This window comes from Eptesicus fuscus, chromosome 10 (genome assembly GCF_027574615.1).
Source record: "Eptesicus fuscus isolate TK198812 chromosome 10, DD_ASM_mEF_20220401, whole genome shotgun sequence".
Lineage (NCBI taxonomy): Eukaryota > Metazoa > Chordata > Mammalia > Chiroptera > Vespertilionidae > Eptesicus > Eptesicus fuscus.
In genome coordinates, this window is record NC_072482.1 from 58486203 (window position 1) to 58509717 (window position 23515).

Genomic DNA, 23515 nt, shown 5'->3' on the forward strand with positions numbered 1-23515 from the left:
TGTCAATTGCCTTGTTTGTCCCTGATTATAAATAAAGCCTCAGCTTTGCAGTCTGGATCGGTTCTGTGGCCTCAGCCAGGCATAGAAAGATCCACCCAGGCTCCCAGCTTCATGAATGAATCTATTTCTGCGTCTTGTTTTCTTTATTTCTATTATTTTCTCAATCCCTGGCCGCCTCCATTTAGAACCGGTTCGTTCATCTCTCTTTCCGTGTGGGACGCGGAAAAGGGAGATCCCCGCCATGTCTGGCCCCCGCCGCATCAGGCCCCCGCAATGTACAGAAAAATAAAAGTGTAAATCAGACTAATACTGTGTTTATTTAGTACACGGTAATTTAAAACATTAGGAACATGGAGAATTAAAGTGTTTTATTTCTTTGTTAAAAAAAAAAAAAGCTTAAGTATGTTTGAATAGTGCTTGCTTCCTGAACATGTAACTTACCAGCAAGCATCTTATATAATAAAAGCATAGTATGCCGATTGTTCCCTCGACCAGGAGTTCCACCAGGGGACGGGAAGGCCAGGGGAAGGAAGGAGGCCCTGGCTGGTGGTGGCGGCAGGCGGCCAGGGGAAGGCAGCCAGCAGTCGCTAGGGACTCTACCAGTGCATGAATTTTGTGCACTGGGCCTCTAGTATTTCATAAATTGTGGTGAATTGTCATACTCCTCTGCAAGTATGAATCAATTTCTAACATACTACAATTTTTGCTTTCAATGTCATGAAATATCTGTCCCTTTAATGTGTTTTTTGCCAGCATCACTTCCTCTGGGATAGCTTCACTCTTTTCATCACAACACTTCCCACATGTATGTATAAAAAGTTCACCTTTATTAATTTCCTATGGTTATCTAAACTCTCTCAAATGGTGGTAGTGTCCACATTCTCACAGTCAGCTATGTCTTCTATAATTCCATTACATTCTATTCAAATCTAGCTTCCAGAATTATCACTTTTTCTTTCTTTACTTAGTTTTCATCTTTCTTAGCCAACTCCCTCTTTTGATTATCCAGTGTTATAAAACATTCTGTGGACTTATCACTGGAGACAAGGAAGTAACATAACTACATGCTTTGCTGTCTGTGGATGAAAATAACAGATGCATAATGACAATTCACTGACAGACATGGAAAGAAGTGAAGTGATTGATCACTGATCACAATGCATATGTATTGTTGCATAATGATTCACAACTGAAGAACTGGCAATCAAGCTTGTACTTTATGTAATTATTAAATAGCATGGAAAATGAAATTTGAACCATATTCTTGAGAAACGAACTTTTTTTAAATTGAGGTATAATTAACATACATTATATTAATTTCAGGTGTACAATACAATGATTCAATATTTGTATATGCTGCAAAAGGATCACCACAATACTTACTATCAGTCACCATACGAAGTTACAAAAAAATATTTTTTCTTTTAAGGTTTACTCTCTTGGCAACTTAGAATGATATTATTTAACTAAAACATGTTAACTAAAACTCATGCATATTGGATTTGTGCAAAGCAAGGAATTCCTGTACATAGAACTGTCTGAAGGCAGGAAAGATTAAGGAACTATGATCTCTAAAAGATGAAGAATACAGAGGTAAATTGCAGACTGCCCTCAGTTTATTCCTTGAGTGTATTTTCTAAGACCCAGGAGAGAGTATCTAAGCACAAAGCACAAAGCAAGTCTTATTGTTCAGAGAAAATAAAGGTTGCCCAAATGCCTTGCCCAAATGGAGGTGCTTTGGTATGCAAACAGTATTCAAGTGCAATTTCAAAAGGATCATGATTAGGAGTAAGGCACTTTTCCCAGAAGCTAAACACAGGAAGTTTCCACTGTGATATGTTATGGGCAAAGCAATCAGTCCAATGCTGGGGAAACCAGGAATAGAGGGATATTGGGAGAGTATAATTTAAGGGATAACTAAAGGTAGCTTCTTTACAAAATTTTGTGCTTAGAGACTGGACTCTAAACTTGTACCATCAATCCTAAGATGTACCGATTACTCGCAGAATTACAGTTACTCCATACTTTATAAAGGGTGTTCTGAAATTAAACATTTCTATATTTACCATTATGTAATCCCATCCAGAGCTGCTTGTGATCTTTTTTCTGCATTTCATTGATTACTTGGCTTTTGTGCTTTAATGCATCAGCTTCTTTCACACAAGACATAAAATGAGCTTCAATTGTGTCCTTAGATGGACAGTGCAAAAGGTCCTTTTCTGGAAAACCCTATCAAAGGGAAAAAATATATATACATATAAAACAGTATAAAATTAGCTTCTTAAAGAACTGTATCTCTCCCGATTTTCCAATATTTTTTAGTAAACCATCTCTTACCTTCTTAATAAAGAGACTTCAGAACAACTAAAGATTTAGGTATATTTTATACTTCTTCCAAATAAACCGTATATGACATGTTTATAACAACATGAAACAAAAATAACTAATGTTAAAAGTAGCTTTCTGACTGACCGTACCTACTGTTGGCAAGAGTGTGGAATGGAACTCTCACACACTGTTGGTGGGAATGTAAAATTGTACAACTAGTTTGGAAAACAGTTTGATAGTTTTTGTTAAGTAAACATATACCTATCACCTGATCCAGTTGCTCTACAACTAGGTATTTACCTAAGACTTGTACATTAATGGGCACAGCATCTTTATTTGTATCATCCAAATAAAAACAAACAAAAAACAGGAAACAACCTAAATGTCAAAAGGTAAATGAATACATAAAGTGTGGTATAAATTTATGAAAGTAAACACTTTTAATATGCATAGCTTGCTACAGGCCAATTAGAGTTTAAGAAAGCTGTTAAAATGTAATGTTTACGGTCAAATAGCTAAATTTATATTCTATACCTTCAGTGAATCTTTCAGGCAGTAGAGGCAATGATCACAGGTCAGATAAACAGTTATGCAAATGAGATGACTAATACACTTTTCACTAGGAAAAAAAGATAACAGCAATACCTAACACTAATTGAATACTATGTAACATTGTGCTAAGACTTTTTATATAATTACTAGAGGCCTGGTGCATGAAATTCGTGCATGGACCAGCAGGGACCCTCTCCAATCTGGGACCCCTCGGGGGATGTCCAACTGCTGGTTTCGGCCCGATCCCAGGGATCGGGCCGAAACCAGCAGTCAGACATCCCTCTCACAATCCGGGACCGCTGGCTCCTAAGTGCTCACCTCCCTGCCTGCCTGATTGCCCCTAACTGCCCCCACTGCCAGCCTGATCACCCCTAACTGCCTCTGCCTGCCAGTCTGGTCGCCCCTAACTGCCTCCCCTGTTGGCCTGGTCACCCCCAACTGCCCCCCTGCCAGCCTGGTCGCCCCCAACTGCCCCCCTCCTGTGGGCCTGGACGCCCACAACTGCCCCCCTGCCACCCCCAACTGCCCCCCCCCCCCACTGGCCTGGTCACCCCTCGCTGCCGCCCCGCCAGCCTGGTCGCCCCTCACTGCCCCCGCCCTGCCAGCCTGGTTGCCCCCAACTGCCCCCCGCCAGCCTGGTCGCCCCCAACATTCCCCCCTGCCGGCCTGGTCGCCCCTAACTGCCCGCCCTGCTGGCCCCCAACTGCCCCCCACGCCGGCCTGGTTGCCCCCAACTGCCCCCTCCCTCACTGGCCTGGTCGCCCCACGCAGCCTTCTGTTCAGTTGTTACTGTGAGGGTGTCGTGACCAATTTGCATATTACCCTTTTATTAGTATGGATAATTTAAACTTTATAATAACCCTTTAAACACTACTGTCATTGCTATTATACAGATTTTCTAAAATTAAAGCTCAGGGAGTAGATAGTCATACAGCATACAAGTGGTAAAGCTAATATTAGTCTGCCTCATAGTCCCAGCTCTTAACCACTATGCAACACCACTTCCTCCATAACACGTAAATACTTAATGATTATATTCGAATGTTATTTTACAGGAAAAGACTTAGTTCTATAAGTCCTTCAATAAAGAGTTCGATAATAATGGTAGAAAACAGCATTTAATCATAGCCTAATTGTATTACTGTATTAATAGAAAACATTCAATAACTTAAGTCGTGGAAAGCTTCTGAATAAATAAAAAAAATTCCCACATCCACTCAAGTTCTGTTGAGTCTACATCCTAAGAAGCCACCCACATTCAACATTCCTATGCCACTTTCCAGCACAAACTAAAAATGAACCGTTCTGAAAACCTCCTAACTGGTTCCCAGGCAGTCTTACACCCTTTCATTTATACTTCACATTTGGATTCACAGTGCTCTCCCTAAAATACAAATCACTCAGCTGATCTGCTACTTTTAGGATAAAATCAAACTACTAAAGCCTTCCTTTTTCTGAATGACTCACATCTCTGCTAACCAACCCCTCCAGCAAATTCTCTTACTCCCATTTCATATACTCTTCTCTTTCCCCACTCCCCCACCACACACATTCTCTATTCCAATGATCCTGAATATGTCATCTGCTCAAACATTCTTTCAGCCATACTCATTTCTGCATTTACACCATCTATTTCCTCCACCTGTAACTCTTTGTCCTCGCCTCTCTCTCTACCATTTACACGCCTGCCCTCCCCCCACGACTGCCCACCCATCCTCCTCAACCTTCAAGTTCAGTTTAGACATCATGTTCTACAGGAAGTTTCTCTTACTCCCCAAGTCTAGGTTAAGTTTTCACAAATTCCTTCTAGTTGATTCTATAATATTTATATTCTGTAAGCACCACAAGACAGAGACTATGACTGTTCTCACCTCTCTGTTCTTTTTCAATAAACTTTAAAAATTAAGTCAAATTTATTGATACGATTAAAATGCAGAAATTTTAAGTGGACAGTTAAGATGAATTTTGACACTGCATAACTGTCAGCCCAAACAAGGTACAGAATCTATAATAATAAAAGCATAATATGCTAATTAGACTGACGTCCCTCGGGATGACCTTCTGGATGAAGCCAGGGCTGCGAGGGAAGCCTGGGTCCCGGGTGCCTGTGGATAGCTGGAGGGAAGCCTGGGTTCCGGGTGCCTGCCGGCAGCCAAAGGAAAGCCCGGTTCCCAGGTGCCAGAGGGAAGCTGGTGCCAGCGACCAGAGGGAAGTCCAGGTCCTGGATACTAGAGGGAAGCTGGTGCTGGCAGCAGGGGGAATGAAGGCCTACTCTTGCATGAATTTCATGCATCAGGCCTCTACTCTATCCTATATAATAAAACCCTAATATGCAAATCGACCAAACGACAGAATGACTGGTCTCTATGATGCGCACTGACCACCAGGGGGCAGACACTCAATGCAGGAGCTGCCCCCTGGTGGTCAGTGCACTCCCACAGGGGGAGAGCCGCTCAGCCAGAAGCCGGGCTCACAGCTGGTGAGTGCAGCAGTGGTGGCAGGAGCCTCTCCCACCTCCGAGGCAGTGCTAAGTAGCAACCAGAAGCCAGCTCACACCTGGCGAGTGCAGCGGCTGTGGTGGGAGCCTCTCCCACCTCCACGGCAGCGGGGATGTCTGCCTACCAGCTTAGGCCTGCTCCCCGACATTCGTGCACTGGGGGGGTCCCTAAGCTGGCAGGCAGACATCCCCTGAGGGGTCCCAGACTGCGAGAAAGTAAAGGCCAGGCTGAGAGACCCCCGCCCAGTGCACGAATGTCGTGCACTGGGCCTCTAGTATTACTATAACCTCTCAAAAGTTCCTTGGTGCCCTTTGCAATCAGTTCCCTCATTTCTATCCCAGCTAATGACTGATCTAATTTTTTATCATCAGAGACTAATTTTGCCTATTATATAACTGCATATAAACAGAATCATAGACTATGTAGTACTGTGTAATCTAGCATCTTCCACTTAACCTAACACTTCTGAAATTCATCTGTTACTGTGTGTATCAGTAGTTAGTTCTTTTTGTTGCCGAGTAGTATACTACTGAATGTACAACTATCTGATAATTCCCAATCTGTTAAGACATTAAGATTGTATCCAGATTTTGGTTATTACAATAACTGCTATGACATTAGTGTTCAAATCTTTTGTGCACATATTTTCAATTTTTTTGGTATATACATTTAAAACATGTTGGGTCATAGAGGAAGTTTATGTTTAATTTTATTTAAAAACTGTCAAACTGTTCTCCAAGGTGATAGTACAATTTATACTCTCACCAACAATGTATGAGTTACTCATATCCTGAAAATTGGTAGTCAATATTTTTAATTTTAGTTACACTAGAGTGTGAAGCAATATCTCATTGTGATTTTAATATAAATTTCCCTTAGGACTTAAGATGTTAAGCACCTTTTCATGTGCTAATTGGTTATTCCCATATGAACATCTATATATAAAAACAGGTAATATGCAAATTAGCCAGGTGTCACGACTGCCTCAGGAGGAGGCTGCATCACGACTGCCTCAGGAGGAGCTGCGCGCGCAGATGGGCGGGAGGGGACTGCGTGACACCCCCAGCCCCAGCAGACACACACCAGGGGTGGGAGCGTGTTCCGAGCGGCCACAGCGCAGCTGGGAGCACGCCCCCGGTGGGTGGCAGCAGCGGCCAGCTGGAGCAAAGCACCCCGGTCCCAGATGCCTGGCGGCGGCTGGAGCAAAGCAGCCCGGGTCCCAGGTGCCTGGCAGTGGCAGGAGCAAAGCAGCCCGGGTCCCGGTGTGTGGCGGAGGCAGCTGGAGTAAAGCAGCCCAGGTCCTGGGTGCCAGAGGGAAGCCAGTGCCGGCAGCCAGGGGCAGGAAGGCCTAGTATTGCACGAATCTTTGTGCATCGGGCCTCTAGTAAATATATATTATTATGCATATTATATGTTCATATATGCATATATATGCATATATATGAATTATCTGTTTAAGAGAAAGATATATTAAGGGACAATTAGAGCAATGTGAATTTCATGTTTATCTTTATAAATATTGTCTACAAGAAATACTAGGTGAGCACAGAAAACTCAATCCAGCTAAACCAAGCCACACAAAACAGACATATCTCAGAAACAGACTTGCTACCTTAATCCACATTATGAGCTATTCACAGGCAATGTTCTACTTTTGTCTAATTTCAGATAACCTTCCTTTCACCACAACTAACAAGCAACAAACACTTACAATGTTCATTCCTACAAACAAACGTCTAGGGTTTTTCAACACAAAGTACCATAATTTTTACAACATTTAACTATTTCTTAATTATTTAACATTTATAAAACTGTGCTTTTATTAGGTTCCTATCTTTTTCATTTTTCACCAAAGAAGTTTTTGAGTTTTGTGCCCCTAACACATTTTCCCCATAAAGCCTTTGATTTTTAATAGCACAGTCCTTTTTAGGAGAAGAACAAAACCAAAACTGCCTGTGTCGAAGTGATGGGGACAATTTTACCTATTTCCTGATCTTAGGGTGAAAACATTCATTGAAGCACCATTTACTATGAATTTTAGTTGTAGGCTTTTCATATTTACTGTGTCAAATTGAGAAAATACCCTTCTATTAAAAGCTTGCTAAAGCCTTTTGATAACAAATGGGAACTGAATTTCCTCAAAAGGTTTTTCTACATCTATTTAATCCAGTCATATAATATTTCTGTTTTTTTTCCATTAATGTGTTGAATTACATTGATTAATTGATATTTGAAAAGTTGAATCACCCTGATCATTCCTGGGATGATCTCAACATGGTCATGGTGCATTATCCTTTTCGTATGTTGCTGGACTCGATTTGCTAGTATTTTTATGAGAGTGTTTGCACCTACCAATATGTTCATGAGGGATACTGGTCAGAAGTTATTCTTTTCTTTTAATATCTTTAACAGGTTTTAGTATCAGAGTTATTCTGGCCTGCAAAGCAAGTTGGGAAACATTCCCCTCCCTTTTATTTACTAAACCATATGTAAAGATTGATATTACTTATTCCTTAAATATCAGAATTCACTAATGAAACTAGGCAAGAAATTTTACTGTGAGAAATTTGTTCTTTATACATTAAGGGGCTATTCATATTTGCTACTTCTTGTGCCAGTTTGGTAAGTTGTATTTTCATTGAATTTGTCCATTTGTCAAATTTGCTGGCATAAAGTTGTTCATAATATTTCCTACTATCCTTTAAATAGCTGTAGGATCTGTAGCAATATCCCATTTTTCATTCCTGATATCAGTATGTTTCCCTACAAATAGAAAAAAGTCTTAAATTCTCTCTAAGCACTGCTTTAGGTGAATCACAGCACAAAATTATTAACCTTCCTTAAAACTGTATTATTCTTGCTTTAAACAGTCATGGTAATCTTTTATACTTACCATTTATTTACCATTGCCAGAGCTCTTCATTCCTGCTTGTAGTTTTTTCAGTCCTTTAAGATGTCATTTCATTGTCTTTTGATCTCTACTGTTTGATGCAAAGCCAGCTATCATTCACCTTACTGTTCTCTTATGTCATGTGTCATCTTTGTGTGTCTGCTTTTAAGACTTTCCATTTAAAACTGGCTTTCAGCAGTTTAATTATGATGTGCCTGGGTGTAGTGTTCTATATATTTACTTGCTTGGGATTTGCTGAGCTTCTGTGATACACATTGATTTTTTTCTCCCAAATATGGAAAATTAGTAACCATTATTTTATAATTGAGATATAACTTATATACAATTCACTTAAAATTCACCATTTTAAGGAGTGCAATTCAGTGTTTTCAGTATATTTACAAGGTTGTGCAACCATCACTATCTAACTACATATTTTCATCACACCAGAAACCTTACATCTGTAAGCAGCCATTCCCATTCTGCCCTCTCTCCAGCTCTTGAAAACCACTAATATACTTTCTCTACAGATTTACATATTCTGAACATCTCATATATAAATCATATAATATGAAGCCTTTGTGTCTGCTTTCTTTCTCTTAAGTATGATGTTTTAAGGTTCATCCATGCTACAGTATATATCAGTACCTCACTCCTTTTCATGAACAAATTATATTCTGTTATATGAACACATTTTTTTCAGTTGATAAGCATTTGGAATGCTTCCACTTTTTGGCCACTATGACTAATGCTGCTACGAACATAATGTACTACTTTTTGGGTAGACATATGTTTTCAATTCCCTTGGGCACATAACTATTAGAGTAATTAGTGTGTCATACCACAAGTCTATGTTTAACCATTTGCAGAACTGCCAGACTGCTCTACAGAACGGCTGCATCATTTTACTTTCCCAATAGTAACATAACACGTTGAGAGTACCAATTGGTCCACAACTGTCCAAGTTTTAAATTATAACTATCTTAGTGGGCGTGAAAAAGTAACTTAGTGGAGTCTTTTAAAAAATATTTTTAATTGACTTTTTTTAGAGAGAGAGGAAAAGAGAGGGTGAGAGAAAAACATCTATGTAAGAGCAAAGCATTGATCGGCTGCCTCCTGCAAACGCTACTGGGGATCAAGCCCACAACTTGGGCATATGCCCTGACTATGAATCGAACCAGCAACCTTTCAGATCTTGGGACACAGCCCAACCGAGTCACACTGACCAGGGCAACTGGAGTCTTTCTTTGCATTTCCCTAAAGACTAATTATGCTGAACATCTTTTACTGTCCTTTGATGTATCATCTTTGGAGAAAGCCCATCTAATAAAAGAGTAATATGCAAATTAACCATCACTCCGCTACACCCACAAGCCACACCCACAGGTCACGTCCACCAGCCAATCAGGAGCAAATATGCAAATAAGCCCAACCAAGATGGCTACCAGCCACAGAGAGCAGGAGGGAGGCTTGGGTTTCCCTGGCAATGGAAGAAGCCAAGCTTTCCACCTGCCCTTGCTGGCCTAGGCCTCCACTCAAGGCTACAAAGTTTCAATGATAGAAGATACATAAATCCAAACAGAAATGGCGGCAACCACAGAGCTGGAAAGAGGTGATGTTCAGTTTAGGCTAGGGTTGCCCCCGGCCATGGAAGAAGTCAAGCTTTCTGCACACCCTGGCCGGCCCAGGCCTCTGCTTAAGGCTACAAAGTTTCAATTATAGAAGATTCATAAATTCCAACAAAAACGATTGCTGCCACGGAGCAAGCAGGAGGCTTTGCTCTGCCTCCAGGCTACAAAGTTTCAATTATAGAAGATAAATAAACCCCAGATACCAGGGCCTCCAGTTGGGTCACCAGGGGGCATGGCCAGCCTGCAAACTACCACAGGCCCCTCACCCAGGCCGCCTGAAGCCCCAAGGGAACCCCCACCCTGATCCGGGGCACCCTTCAGGGCAAACCAGCTGGCCCCCACCCATGCACCAGGCCTCTATCCTATCTAATAAAAGAATAATATGCAGATTGAAAATCACTCCAACACACAAGATGGCTGCCCCCATGTGGTCAAAGATCCTGCCCCCATATGGACACAAGATGACCACCACAAGATGGAGGGCAGTTGGGAGGGACCAGGCCTGCAAGGGAGTGCACTTGGGGGGAACCAGGCCTGCAGGGGAGGGCAGTTAGGGGCAAACAGGCTGTCAGGGGAGCAGTTAGGCATCAATCAGGCTGTCAGGGAGTGGTTAGGGGTTGATCAGGCTGGCAGGCAGAAGCGCTTACAGGCAATCAGGAAGGCAGGCAGGAGAGCAGTTGGGAGCCAGCAGTCCTGGATTGTGAGAGGGATGTCTGACTGCCCGTTTAGGCCCGATCCCATCGGGCCTAAACGGGCAGTCAGACATCCCTCAAGGGGTCCCAGATTGGAGAAGGTGCAGGCTGGGCTGAGGGACATCCCCCGTCCCGGGCATGAATTTTGTGTACCAGGCCTCTAGTCTCTATATAAATCCTTTACCCATTTTTAATTGGATATTTACTTTTTTATTATTTGAATTCAATGAGTTTTTTGTATATCCTGGATACTGGACTCTTATTAGATATGTGAGTTTGGAAATATTTTCTCCTATTCTGCGGGTTGTATTTTCACTTCCTTTGAGGCATGAAAGTTTTCCATTTTGATGAAATCCAATATATCTGTTTTTTGTTTGGTTGCTTGGCTTTAAGTGTTACATAAGAAATCACTGCCTAATCAAAGATCAAAAAATTTACTCCTATTTTTTTAACTTTTGCGCTTTCATTCTTTTGCATGTGGATATACAGTTGGCCCAGCACCATCTGTTGAAAAACTTTTCTTCCCCCCACAAAATTGTCTTGACACCCATAAAAAAAATTAACTGCCCATAAATGTGTTTATATCTGGACCTCACCTGTATTCTTAATCTATATGTCTATCCCACAGTTTCGGCTACTGTATCTTTGAACCTTAGAGTTCAAATGTAAGTCTAATCATTGTTTCTTGAAAATATTTTTTCTACCTCATTCCCTCTTTCCTCTCCTTCTAGGAGTCCAATTACATGTATGTTAGACTGCTTGATATTAACCTAGGTCATTTTCTTCTCTCAGCTATTCACATTAGATAATTTCACAAAACCTTTCTTGTAGCATCTCCAATTCACTGTTAAGCCCATCCAGTGAATTTTTCATTTCAGATACTGTTCTTTTGAGTTCTACAATTTTGTAATCTTACTTTAAGTCACTGAGTTTTTAATAGTTGGTTTAATTCATTTTTGATAATTCCAAATGTGGGTTATCTCAGGGCCAGTTTCTATTAGCCGCATTTCTTCCTTCTAATATGGTTCAAGTTTTCCTGCTTATTTGCATTCTAGTCATAGTTGATTGCATTCTGGACATTGTGAATACGGTGTACAATTATACTGTCTTTTCTGTTGAGCTTTGTTCTACCTGGTGCCTCTGTAATCCTAAAAAGGCTTAATTTAGGCTATATTAGGGCAGATCTTGAGCAATCTTTATGCTATAATAGAAGTTGGCAAACTTTTTCTGTTTGCCAACAGTAAATGTATTAGATTTGTGAGCCACAGAATGTCAATACCAAGTGTTAAACTCTGTAGTTATACCTTAAAAAAAGTAACATCTAAATGAATTTGCATGAATAGCCGAATTTCAATACAACTTTTATTTATGGTCACTAGAATTTATATTTTATATATTATACTAGAGGCCCAGTGCATGAAATTCATCAACAGGTAGGGTCCCTAGCAGCTGTTGGCTGGGGCCTCCCTTCCCCGGCTGCCAGCAGGGCCTTCCTTTGCTCCGCGCCACTCCCTGGTGGTCAGTGGACGTCATAGTGAGCGATTGAACTCCTGGTCGGTCAAACTCCTGAGGGGACACTTTGCATATTTGGCTTATATATATATGGATTCCATGAAATTCTCATGTGTCACAAAGTATTTTTTTTTCTTTCTATTTTTAATCTTTATTGTTGAGATTATTACAGATGTCCCTTTTTTTCCCCTCCACCTGGTTCCCACTCACCCCAGGACCTCATCACCCTATTGTCTGTGCCCATAGGTACTGCATACATACATATAAGATCTTTGTCTAATCTCTTCCCGCACCCCTCATACCCCCTTCCCTCTGAGAATCATCAGTCTGCTCCATTTCCATGCCCCTGATTCTATTATTCACCAGTTTATTCTGTTCATCAGATTTTTTATTCATTTCATTTTTAGATTCACTTGTTGATAGATATGTATTTGTTGTCACTGTGTTGTTCATAATTTTTTATCTTTACCATTTTTTTTTCTTCTTCCTCCTCTTAAAAAATACCCTTCAGCATTTCATATAATACTAGTTTGGTGGTGATGAACTCCTTTAGCTTTTTCTTGTCTGTGAAGCTATTTATCTCACCTTCAATTCTAAATGATAGCTTTGCTGGGTAGAGTAATCTTGGTTGTAGGTTCTTGCTATTCATCACTCTGAATATTTCTTGCCACTCCCTTCTGGCCTGCATAGTTTCTGTTGAGAAATCAGCTGAGAGTCGTATGGGTACTCCCTTGTAGGTAACTGTTTTTCTCCTGATGCTTTTAAGATTCTCTTTGTCTTTTGCCCTTGGCATTTTAATTATGATGTGTCCTGGTGTGGTCCTCTTTGAATTCCTCTTGTTTGGGGTTCTCTGCACTTCCTGGACTTGTAAGTCTATCTCTTTCACCAGGCGGGGGAAGTTTTCTGTCATTCTTTCTTCAAATAGGTTTTCAATATCTTGCTCTCTCTCTTCTTCTGGCACACCCATAATTCAGATTTTGGTACGCTTGAAGTTGTCCCAGAGGCTCCTTACACTATCTTCATATTTTGGGATTTTTTTTTCTTTTTGCTCTTCTGGTTGGGTGTTTTTTGCTGCCTGGTGTTTTAAATCATTGATTTGATTCTTGGGATCCTCTAGTCTACTGTTGAATCCCTGTATATTACTTTTTCAGTCAGTGTATGCTTAATTTCTGACTGGTCCTTTTCCATTTTTGTGGCATTCTCACCAAGATCCTTGAAGGTCTCACTAAGTTCCTCAGAGGTTTCTAGAAGATTCCTGAGTAACTTTATAACTGTGGTTTTGAACTCTATATCCAGTAGTTTGATTTCTTCCATTTTTTTCATTTGTGACATGTTTCTGTGTCTCTGCATTTTGGCTGCTTCCCTGTGTTTGTTTCTATATATTGGGCAGCTGCTAAGTCTCCTTGAGTTGATAGAGTGGCCTTGTGTAGTAGGCGTCCTATAGGGCCCAGTGGCTCCGCCTCCCCAGTCACCTGAGGTGGACTCTTGGTGCATCCCTTTGTGCGCTGTGTGCACAGTCTTGTAATTAAGCCTTGATTGCTGTTGGTGTCACTAGGAGGAATTGACCTCCAGGCCAATTGGCTGTGGGGACCAGCTGCGACTACAGTGGGAGAGCTGCTGTGCAAGAGACACCCTTATCGGGCAGGACTTGCTTCAGTGGGGCTTTGGTGCTCACTGAGTCAGCCCCTTGAGTGTGTTACTTATGGATGTGTAGAGTTGTAATCTGGTATGGTCTCACACTGACCACTGTGTACACTGGGTACCCAGGGAGGTGCAAAGTCAGCGACTGCCTGGGGCCACCCAGCAGGAGCTACAGAGAGATCTGCAGATTCTTCCTCTTTGTGTCGGGTTTGGAAGTGCCCAGACGAGGCCCAGCTATGAAGCAAGGCAGGCTGATATTGGTGCTGGCCTTGGGCCTTTTATTGATAACTCTGGGGCTCCCTGACCCAGCTGCAGCTTGTTTGACAGGATTTAGGCTGAGAAAGGACAGGCCATTCATATGCAAAAGCCGCTACGCACAGCTTGGGTGGGGTTGTAAATTGGGTAGGGTGGGGTCTCAGGGAATCTCCAGGGTGGAGCAAACAGAAATGGCTGCCAGTCAGTCCTGCACCAGGGAGATCCCAGCAGGGGAACAATGACCGCTGAGAGCACCTCCGTCTGGAAGAAAGCCACCCCCACATTCCTGCCCCGATGCCAGACAGTCCAGTTTCTCCCTGTATGTGTCTGGGTCCCCCAGAGCCTCGCCCAGCACTGGAGCTCAAAGCAAGCAAGAGCTGGTAAATTCAGTTTGCGGTGACTGGCTTTTTAGAGGAGCTGCTGGGTCTCCAGCAGCCTTTATTTCCCTGACCCCAATCCACACTGGTTTTTACAGTCTGTAGTTCTTACTGCCCATAGGGACTTCTTTTCCCAGCTCTGGAACCCTGGGCTGGGGGGTCTGGTATGGAGCTAGGACTCCTTGCTCCTCCAGGCGGCCTCCGCAGAGGCGATCTCCCTGTGGATGAAAAGAGTGGCAGAGCCGACCGAGTGCCAGACCAGCCCGTTCCACTCCTCTGCACCTCCTACCAGTCTCAATGCTCTTTCTTCTTTACCTCTCTAGCTGTAGTACTTCCACTCAGCCAGCTTTCCCACGGTTCTGGATGATAGTTGTTCTTTATTTCAGTTGTAATTTTGATGTGGTTATGAGAGGCAGCAAGTACAGGCATTTACCTATGCCGCCATCTTGGTTCCTTCTCTTTTTTTCTTTTTTTAATAAAAACATCCTTAGATCATAGGCCATACAAAAACAGCCACTGGGCCAGATTTAGTACACCAGCCATAATTTGCCAACACTACCCTGAAGTGTGCTCCTTACTCCTACAACATGCCCTTTCTGGTGCCTCAAATAAATGCTCTGTATGTTAACTACGTCTCTCTCTACTGTGGATGAGCTGGGATCCAACGTCATGGGACTTGTCTCACTCTTAATCTCTTAACACACACTCTGTAATAGGCCTAGAGGAATATCACCTATGCATGTGTAGCTCAGGCCTCTGCCCAGTACTCAAGGGTAACTCACACTTATCTGTCTACTCCCTCTTCTCTGATACCCTGTTTAGCAAGTTCTAGTTGTTTCAGCAGCCCTCAACTCCAATCTCTCCATCCTTGGCTCAAAAGAACTTCCTTGCTCTGATTGAGTCCAACTCCCCATGACATAGTCAGGAAACTGTCCTGAAGTGTAGATGGGCTGAATGTGGGGCTCACCTTGTTTGTTCTCTTTCTCTAATGTCCAGTGCCTGAAACTGTTCTACTTCATATATTTTGTCCAGTTTTATAACTGTTTGTGTCTAGGGGAAAAAATTCAATCCAGTTACTCTGTCATAGCTGAAAGCAGATATTAACCTCAATAAATATTGTAAAATAAATTAATGACTAAACAAACCATATTTTATAAAATTTTATGTGTGACCTTCCATTATCTCTACATCCTGGAGTATGGGCAGGACCTGTAATTAGCATTTACCAAAAGAATGTGGCAAAGGACGTATATTACTCCTGTGATTAAGTCGCATTATATAAAACTCCAGTCTTGCTTTAGCTCTAGAGGCTCTTTTTGTTGACTCAATGAAGTAAGCTGAAATACTGGGAAAGTCTACATGGCAAGGAACTCAAGCAGCCTTTAGGAGCTGAGTGCAGCCTCTAGCTCACAGTCAACAAGAAGATCTGGCCCTCAGTGCTACAATCACAACAAAATGAATTCTGCCAGAACCTGAGAGAGCTTGGAAACAGATTCTCAAATCTCCAGGCAAGAAGGTAGCCCAGCCAACACCTTGATTGTAGTCTTGTGAGATCCTAAGAAGATCCAGGTAAGCCTGACCCAGAAAAACTGTGAGATGTTTGTTGTCTTAAGCTGCTACATGTGTGGTGATCTGTCACACAGCAATAGATAACTAAAATCACATGAGAGATACTATAAAACAGCCACAAATATTTAGAGCTAGGAAGTACAGCTATCAGAAGTGTGCTAAAGAACACTCAGACCTATGTCATCAATGCACAGTGGAAGAAGCTGGCATATGGTAAATTACCTGAGAAATACAGTGGCTCTTGGCCTAGCACAGTGATGGGCAACCTTTTGAGCTTGGTGTGTCAAACTTCGCCAAAAAAACTGAGCATAACTCGGGTATGTGTCACTTTGAGGAAAAAACATTATTTCGCAAATGTTTCATCCTCAGGAGCAGCAAATGTTTCATCCTCGGCATGTAGCCACCTCAGCGGCCGCTGTGTCATCAGAAATGGCTACTCGTGTCAGTGCTGACACGCGTGCGTGTCATAGGTTCGCCATCACTGGCCTAGCAAGAAAGAACTAGTCCATCAAAAAAGGGGTGTGGTCAGTCCTACAAGTATACTTAAAGAACAAGTACCAGCCAGGACCAGTGGTAGTGCCTTCCCAAGCACTAAAAACCTAACCTTAGCACTTTGAATGGATCTTTTTACACATGCATGATTTTTTTAACATGCATTTACCATTTGTAAAATATCTGTTTACTGAGTTAATGCAGATCTTCTCCAAATGTTGACATATTTCATTACGTAAGGTTTCTTAAAAATCAGATTTGTTAAAATGACTATAAACCTCATCAAAAATTCTTTTAAGAATAATAAAACTGTCAAGCTCATGGTAGCAGATACATGTTTTCCAAAATTCTAATTTTCACTTAAAAGTTCAAGTTTTGTCACTGGCAACAAATACTGTCATTTGTTTTACTTGCAATGAGAGGCTCACTTTGTTTATTTTCATGACACTGTCTGACAAATACCCAAGTCTAAAAAACCACAGTTCGTCTATAGTTACTCTTTTAAATAAAAATTGCTGTTTCATGAAAAAAGTGGCTTGCTCAGCATGCAACTCAAATAAGGGTACAAGTGCTTTTCCTTAGGACAACACAATATTTGCCATACAGCAAAATGTTTTACGTGTACTTCCCATTTCATTTCACTAGAGATTAAAATGAAATGCACTGAAAAGTCAAGATTAATAAAATTAATAATTTGTACTGCTTCAGCCAGAACAGTCAGTGTGTGGCAGTGAAGAATACTAGTAGTTTGGTGCACTGCCTTGCTTGGTGCTAAGGTGCCAATAGTTTTATCCAGCAACACTTCTGCAGATCAGTACAAATATAAGTACAGTGGAAAGGACAAATAGCATCTTCATATTTATTATTAAAGAAACAGATTCGACCTCATGAATACCTTGACAAGATTTTGGAAACTCCCATGAGTTCACAGTGCCCTTTAAGAACCATTACACTATACCAATTCTAACAATTCAAAGCTTTCTCTATCATTCTTATAACACGTTGTCTCATTCCATCAATAATTACAAAGGGCTTAGTATGTAGTGCCAGGTAGATACCAAAGTGTCTGAGTGTCTTTGTGTCATTCACTCATACATCCCAAGCTCCTAGAATAGTGCCTAGCTGACACACAACAAACTCTCAATATTTGTTGAATGAATGAATAAAAGAGTAGCTATTATATATTTTAACAAATTCTAAAGTCTTTGAGAGTACATTACATACACACACACACATACACACACACACACACACACTCATTACTGGAATTATTTTTCAACATATAGGAAATACTTGTTAGGAAATATGGGACTTCTACTCTTACTACATTTGGAGTAATTTTATCTTCACACCATTCTAAACTTTATTATATACAGACAGTCCTTGCTTTGCATGGTACCATGGAAAGTGAAACACATGTATATCAGAAGCATTTCTTCATTCTGTATGATTCCGTGGTAACTAAAATCTTTGGTAACATGGTACTGTGCAAAGCACATTAGTGCAAACAATAGAGAAATAAATCCCAATGACTCACAAATTCAATTTCAATAAGATGGGGAAAGCACTTTAGGAAGAAACGAGTGAGCCTCCTTTGGGCAATGACTTTGAATAGGCACCTTATGGGAAAACAAACCAAACACCTAAATGACTTTTCAAACTCTTAACATGCCCCTTTCTCACTATCTATTTCCATTTCAGTATCAGTGCTCAGAGATCAAATAATAGGGATGGTTCAATCTTCAGAGGTGTTTGTGAATTGCTTGGGGGATGGGATGGGAGATGGAGAATCAGGAAAAGATGGACCAGCACTTTATAAAATATTGAGGCAAAATTAGGTTACAATAAATCTAGCCTGGTCTCTTTAAAACTATGGGAATTAATATTTCTCAAAACAGAATTAGTTCAATTCTTTAAACTTCTGTTTCCTAACCCTTCCCTCAATTCAATCAAAAAGGCCTTAAAGTTACCCAGTTTTAAGTTTTCTCCTTCCTTACTCCCTTGTCCACATCCACAATGAGAATTCTGCTCTTCCTATTTGAGATGTATTTTTTAATGAATATAAATATTCCAAAATATTGTAAATTTTAAAGTGTATTTGGCTCCAACAAAGAATAGGTATTTATACATTAAATGTTTAAATGGTTCTGCCAACAGGAAGAAATTGAAAATATTTTATAGATAAACACAAACGGCAGCTTAGCAATTAAAAAGTGCCATGGGAAAAGCAATAAACAACTTCACTTTTTAAAAAATTCTATTCTAAGTCTACTTACTAAGCACAAGTGGGACAAATGGGAAATGCTATTTAAACTATACCTTAAAATGTACTGTGATGTTCCAAGGAAGAGCTGAACTTGATGCAAGAAGATCAAATAGCAAACCAATTGGATAATGCCTAAAAATGAAAGAGTATATTTTAAGAAAGAGTAAATATTTAAAGTTATAACTACAACTCCAAAACAAATTTCCAGCACGTTTTAACATCAAGTATCAGGGGACTTTAGCCACATTATCACAGAGAGGTGACATTTTATACTGTTACTTGCCTGAGCAAATATGGTATAATTTTCAGGCAGCAGGTGGTTTCTCTTCTAATCATTTCATTCCCCAGGGAAGCCTCAATGTACATAATGGGATTGTGCTAAGGCATCTTTTATTAGCCAGGAGCACTATTATGTTACACTACAATAATACCTAATTATCATCCCAGTATTCATATTGGGCAACCTGTTTTATAAAGCTTATTTAAATATATTTTCAATTTTTAAAACAACTTAAAATTTTAGAAAATTCTGGGAATTAAAAAGAGCAGCTAAAATAACATGCAATCACCTATTTTGTAGTGGTTATTAATATTATAGCATATAAATTTCCAGTCTTTTACTTATACATACACATCTAAACATAGATTAGGCTATAACCTACTTTTTCCATATAACAATATGTGAAAAAATTCTAAAATGACTGAATATTTTTTTGTAATCGAATTGCAAAGTTTAAAAAAAATTTGGATTTCCTAAATAAGAGAATGTTTACTAATATAACCATTACTCACAGTGAAACAAATTATTTAGCAACTAGAGGCCCGGTGCACGAAAATCGTGCACTGGGGAGGGGGGGAGGGTCCCTCAGCCCAGCCTGCACCCTCTCGCAGTCCTGAGCTCTCGCAGTCCAGGACCCCTTGCTTCTTACTGGCTGCCTGCAGCAGAGGCGGGAGAGGGCCCCGCCATCGCCACTGCGCTCACCAGCCGTGAGCCCGGCTTCTGGCTGAACAGCACTCCCCGTGTGGGAGTGCACTGACCACCAGGGGGCAGCTACTGCATTGAGCGTCTGTCCCCTGGTGGTCACTGTGTGTCATAGTGACCTGTCCTTCTGCCGTTCAATTGATTTGCATATTAGGGTTTTATTATATAGGACTTGAGTCCCAGTGCACGGATTCATGCACGGGTGGGGTCCCTCAGTCTGGCCTGCACCCTCTCACAATCTGAGACCCCTCAGGGGATGTAACAGTGCCAAAGTGGCAGGCAGCTGGGGCTGGGCGCAGCTCCGCTGACACTCATCCCGGCCCTGCTGCGTCTGCCGCTGCGCTCGCCAGCCATGAGCCCGGCTTCTGGCTGAGCTCACTGACCACCAGAAGGCAGCTCCTGCATTGAGCGTCTTCCCCCTGGTGGTCATTGTGCATCACAGCGACCAGTCATTTCAGTCATTCCGGTCGTTTGATCGTAACGGTCACTTAGGCTTTTATGTACACTGAGTGGCAGATTATTATGATCTCTGAACACATGATAATCTGGCCACGCAGTGTATATCCTATATAATAAAAGGCTAATATGCAAATTGTCACCTCGACCAGGAGTTTGACCAGCAGACAGGCCAGCCAACCACCCATGTCCCCTCCCCCTGGCAAGGCTGGCCGGACCCCACCCATGCACGAATTCATGCACCGGGCCTCTAATACATGTACATGTATATGTATATGTATATGTATATGTGTATGTATATGTGTATATGTGTGTGTATACACACACACACACACACACACACACTGAGTGACCAGATTATTATGCGTTCAGAGATCATAATAATCTGGACACACAGTGTATATAGATAAGCAAAATAATACAAACCTTGCTGATTTCAATGTACAAACCTTATTTTTTTAAACTCTTTTTTTTTTTTAATATATTTTATTGATTTTTTACAGAGAGGAAGAGAGAGGGATAGAGAGTTAGAAACATCGATCAGCTGCCTCTTGCACACCCCCTAATGGGGATGTACCTGCAACCAAGGTACATGCCCTTGACCGGAATCGAACCTGGGACCCTTGAGTCCGCAGGCTGACGCTCTATCCACTGAGCCAAACCGGTTTCGGCAAACCTTATTTTTTATATCACCCTTTTAAAGAACCTAAAATAGCTTATTCAGTAAATCAAAATTAAATAATACTCTCAACAATGGCAAAAGAGGACTGCTTGGTATTATGTACAGTCCTGTTGTTTCTCATATATTAGTGAATTACTCCTAAATTTAAGAACTAAAAAGTTTGAAAATATATCTTATTTCCCTCAAAATGAGTGACCCAATACATTATCTCACCAAGATTCAAATATCAGCTAATACTATTTATGCTTCCTTATGTATACGTAATATAGTTGTGGAAAAGTCATCAGTCACTAGAGATCATATATTTATTTAGAATGAATGTCCTGCTAGTAAAATAAAACAGTGGGTAGCTTTAGTCATATGGGTTGTATTTCTTAATAATAATCCTTAAACTTCTCTCTATTCAAAGATCAGCATATATTACGAGTCTTTCACAAATAGAAATGAATACTGAAGGAAATTTTGGACTACCTAAATAATAGAAGGTTTCGTTCAGGATATTTTGAAACCAGAAAAAATTCTGGCCTGAATCAAAACCTAAAATAAAAACAATTTTAAAAAACCAACAAAAATATTGCACTAGTGACAAGTTATAGATTTTAGTCCCTTCTGGTCCCTTTCTCTGAACTCTTAAAATTGTGTAAGTTCTACATAAGGCCTTGTACTTTTACAGGTGTACCGGTTAATAATGCGGACTTTTTTCAATAGATGGAGTTACACATATCCTATCTAATAATAGACAAATATGCAAATTGGCCATACCTCCGACACACCCACAAGCCACGCCCATAAGCCACGCCCACCATCCAATCAGAGCGAGTATGCAAATTAACCCAAACCAAGATGGCTACAGCCACAGAGAGCAAGGTTTCCTAGGTAACAGAGGAAGCCAAGCTTTCTGCCAGCCGTTGCAAGCCTAAGCCTCCACTCAAGCTACAAAGTTTCAATTACAGAAGGTAAACAAATTCAAACAAATGGCGGCAGAATGGAGCTTGAGAGAGCAGGCCATGGTTGCTGCCGGCAACAGGGGAAGCAAAGCTTTCCGCACACCCCGGCCGGGCCCACCCGCTTAAGGCAACAAAGTTTCAATTATAACCCCAACACAAATGGCTGCGGGCCTCAGAGGGAGCCCCAGGCTTGGCTCTGCTCCAGGCTACAAAGTTTCAATTGTAGAAGGAAAATAAATTCCAGGTACCAGGACCTCCGCTTGCTTGCCAGAGGACGTGGCCCGCCTGCAAACCACCACAGGCCACTCGCTCAGGCCGCCCCACGCCCCAAGGGAACCCCACCCTGATCAGGGACACCCTTCAGGGCAAACCAGCTGACCCCCACCCCTGTACCAGGCCTCTATCCTATCTAATAAAAGAGTACTATGCAGATTGATCATCACTGCAACACACAATATAGCTGCCCCCATGTGGTCAAAGATCCTGCCCCCATATGGACACAAGATGGCCACCACAAGATGGCCAGCAGGAGAGGGCAGTTGGGAGGCACCCAGCCTGCAAGGGAGGGCAGTTGAGAAGGACCAGGCCTGCAAGGGAGGGCAGTTGGAGGTGATCAACCCTGCAGGAGAGAGCAGTTAGGGGTAACCAGGCCGGCAGAGGAGGGAAGTTGGGGGCAAACAGGCTGGCAGCAGAGTGGTTAGGGGGTGATCAGGCTGGCAGGCAGAAGCGGCTAGGGGCAATCAGGAAGGCAGGCAGGCAAGCAGTTGGGAGCCAGCAGTCCTGGATTGTGAGAGGGATTTCCGACTGCCCGTTTAGGCCCGATCCCAGGGATCGGGCCTAAACGGGCAGTCGGACATCCCTTGAGGGGTCCCAGATTGGAGAGGGTACAGGCTGGGCTGAGGGACAACTCCCCTCCGTGCACGAATTTCGTGCACCGGGCCTCTAGTGTTGATATATATGCGATTTGATATGTATGCTATTTTGTTGTATTGACAGCAGGCTTCGAAACTTCGTATGTCAAATTTTCTGAAGGTGTTCACATCACAGATATGTTTATGCTTAAAAATGTCGAATTTCATGCCACAAAAAGAGCATTTGCAGGAAGTTTTACTTCATTACTTTATTTTGAAGAAAAAGTTATCGTATACTTTGGGAAGCTTATGGTGAACATACTCCATCTAAAGATACTTATGAATGGTGGTTTAAATGCTTTAAAAATGATGATTTCGATGTGAAAGACAAAGAATGTCCAGGTCAACCGAAAAAGTTTGAAGACCAACAATTACAAGCATTATTGGATGAAGATGCGTGTCAAACTCAAAAACAACTTGCAGAAAGATTAAACGTTGCTCAGCAAACAATTTCCGATCATTTACAAGCAATGGGAAAGATTTTAAAGGAAGGAAAATGGGTGCCACATCAACTGAAAGAAAGACAAATGGAAAACCGAAAAGTCACCAGTAAAATGTTGCTTCAACGGCACAAAAGAAAGTCTTTTTTGCATCGAATTGTAACTGGCGATGAAAAGTGGATTTATTTTGAGAATCCCAAACGCACAAAATCATGGGTTGATCCAGGTCAACCATCAACATCGACTGCAAGGCCAAATCACTTTGGAAAGAAGACAATGCTCTGCGTTTGGTGGGATCAGGAAGGTGTGCTGTATTATGAGCTTCTAAAACCAGGTGAAACCATTAATACTGATCACTACCGACAACAAATAATCAATTTGAACCACGCTTTGA

At 41.5% G+C, this 23515-nt stretch overlaps 1 protein-coding gene across 6 annotated transcripts in view; it reads right to left on the minus strand.

Moving 5' to 3' along the window:
• Positions 1–23515, minus strand: part of ATG5 (autophagy related 5) — a 122778-nt gene that overhangs the window by 78009 nt on the left and 21254 nt on the right. For all 6 annotated transcript variants that reach the window (XR_008557226.1, XM_008155212.3, XM_008155160.3 and 3 more), the window contains 2 exons: positions 18757–18835; positions 2067–2229 (listed from right to left, as the gene is read on the minus strand). Coding sequence is in view for 5 of the 6 variants with exons in the window: in XM_008155212.3 (XP_008153434.1) it covers positions 2067–2229; positions 18757–18835 (242 nt within the window). In the remaining variant the exon portion in view is untranslated. The remainder of the gene's footprint in view (positions 1–2066; positions 2230–18756; positions 18836–23515) is intronic.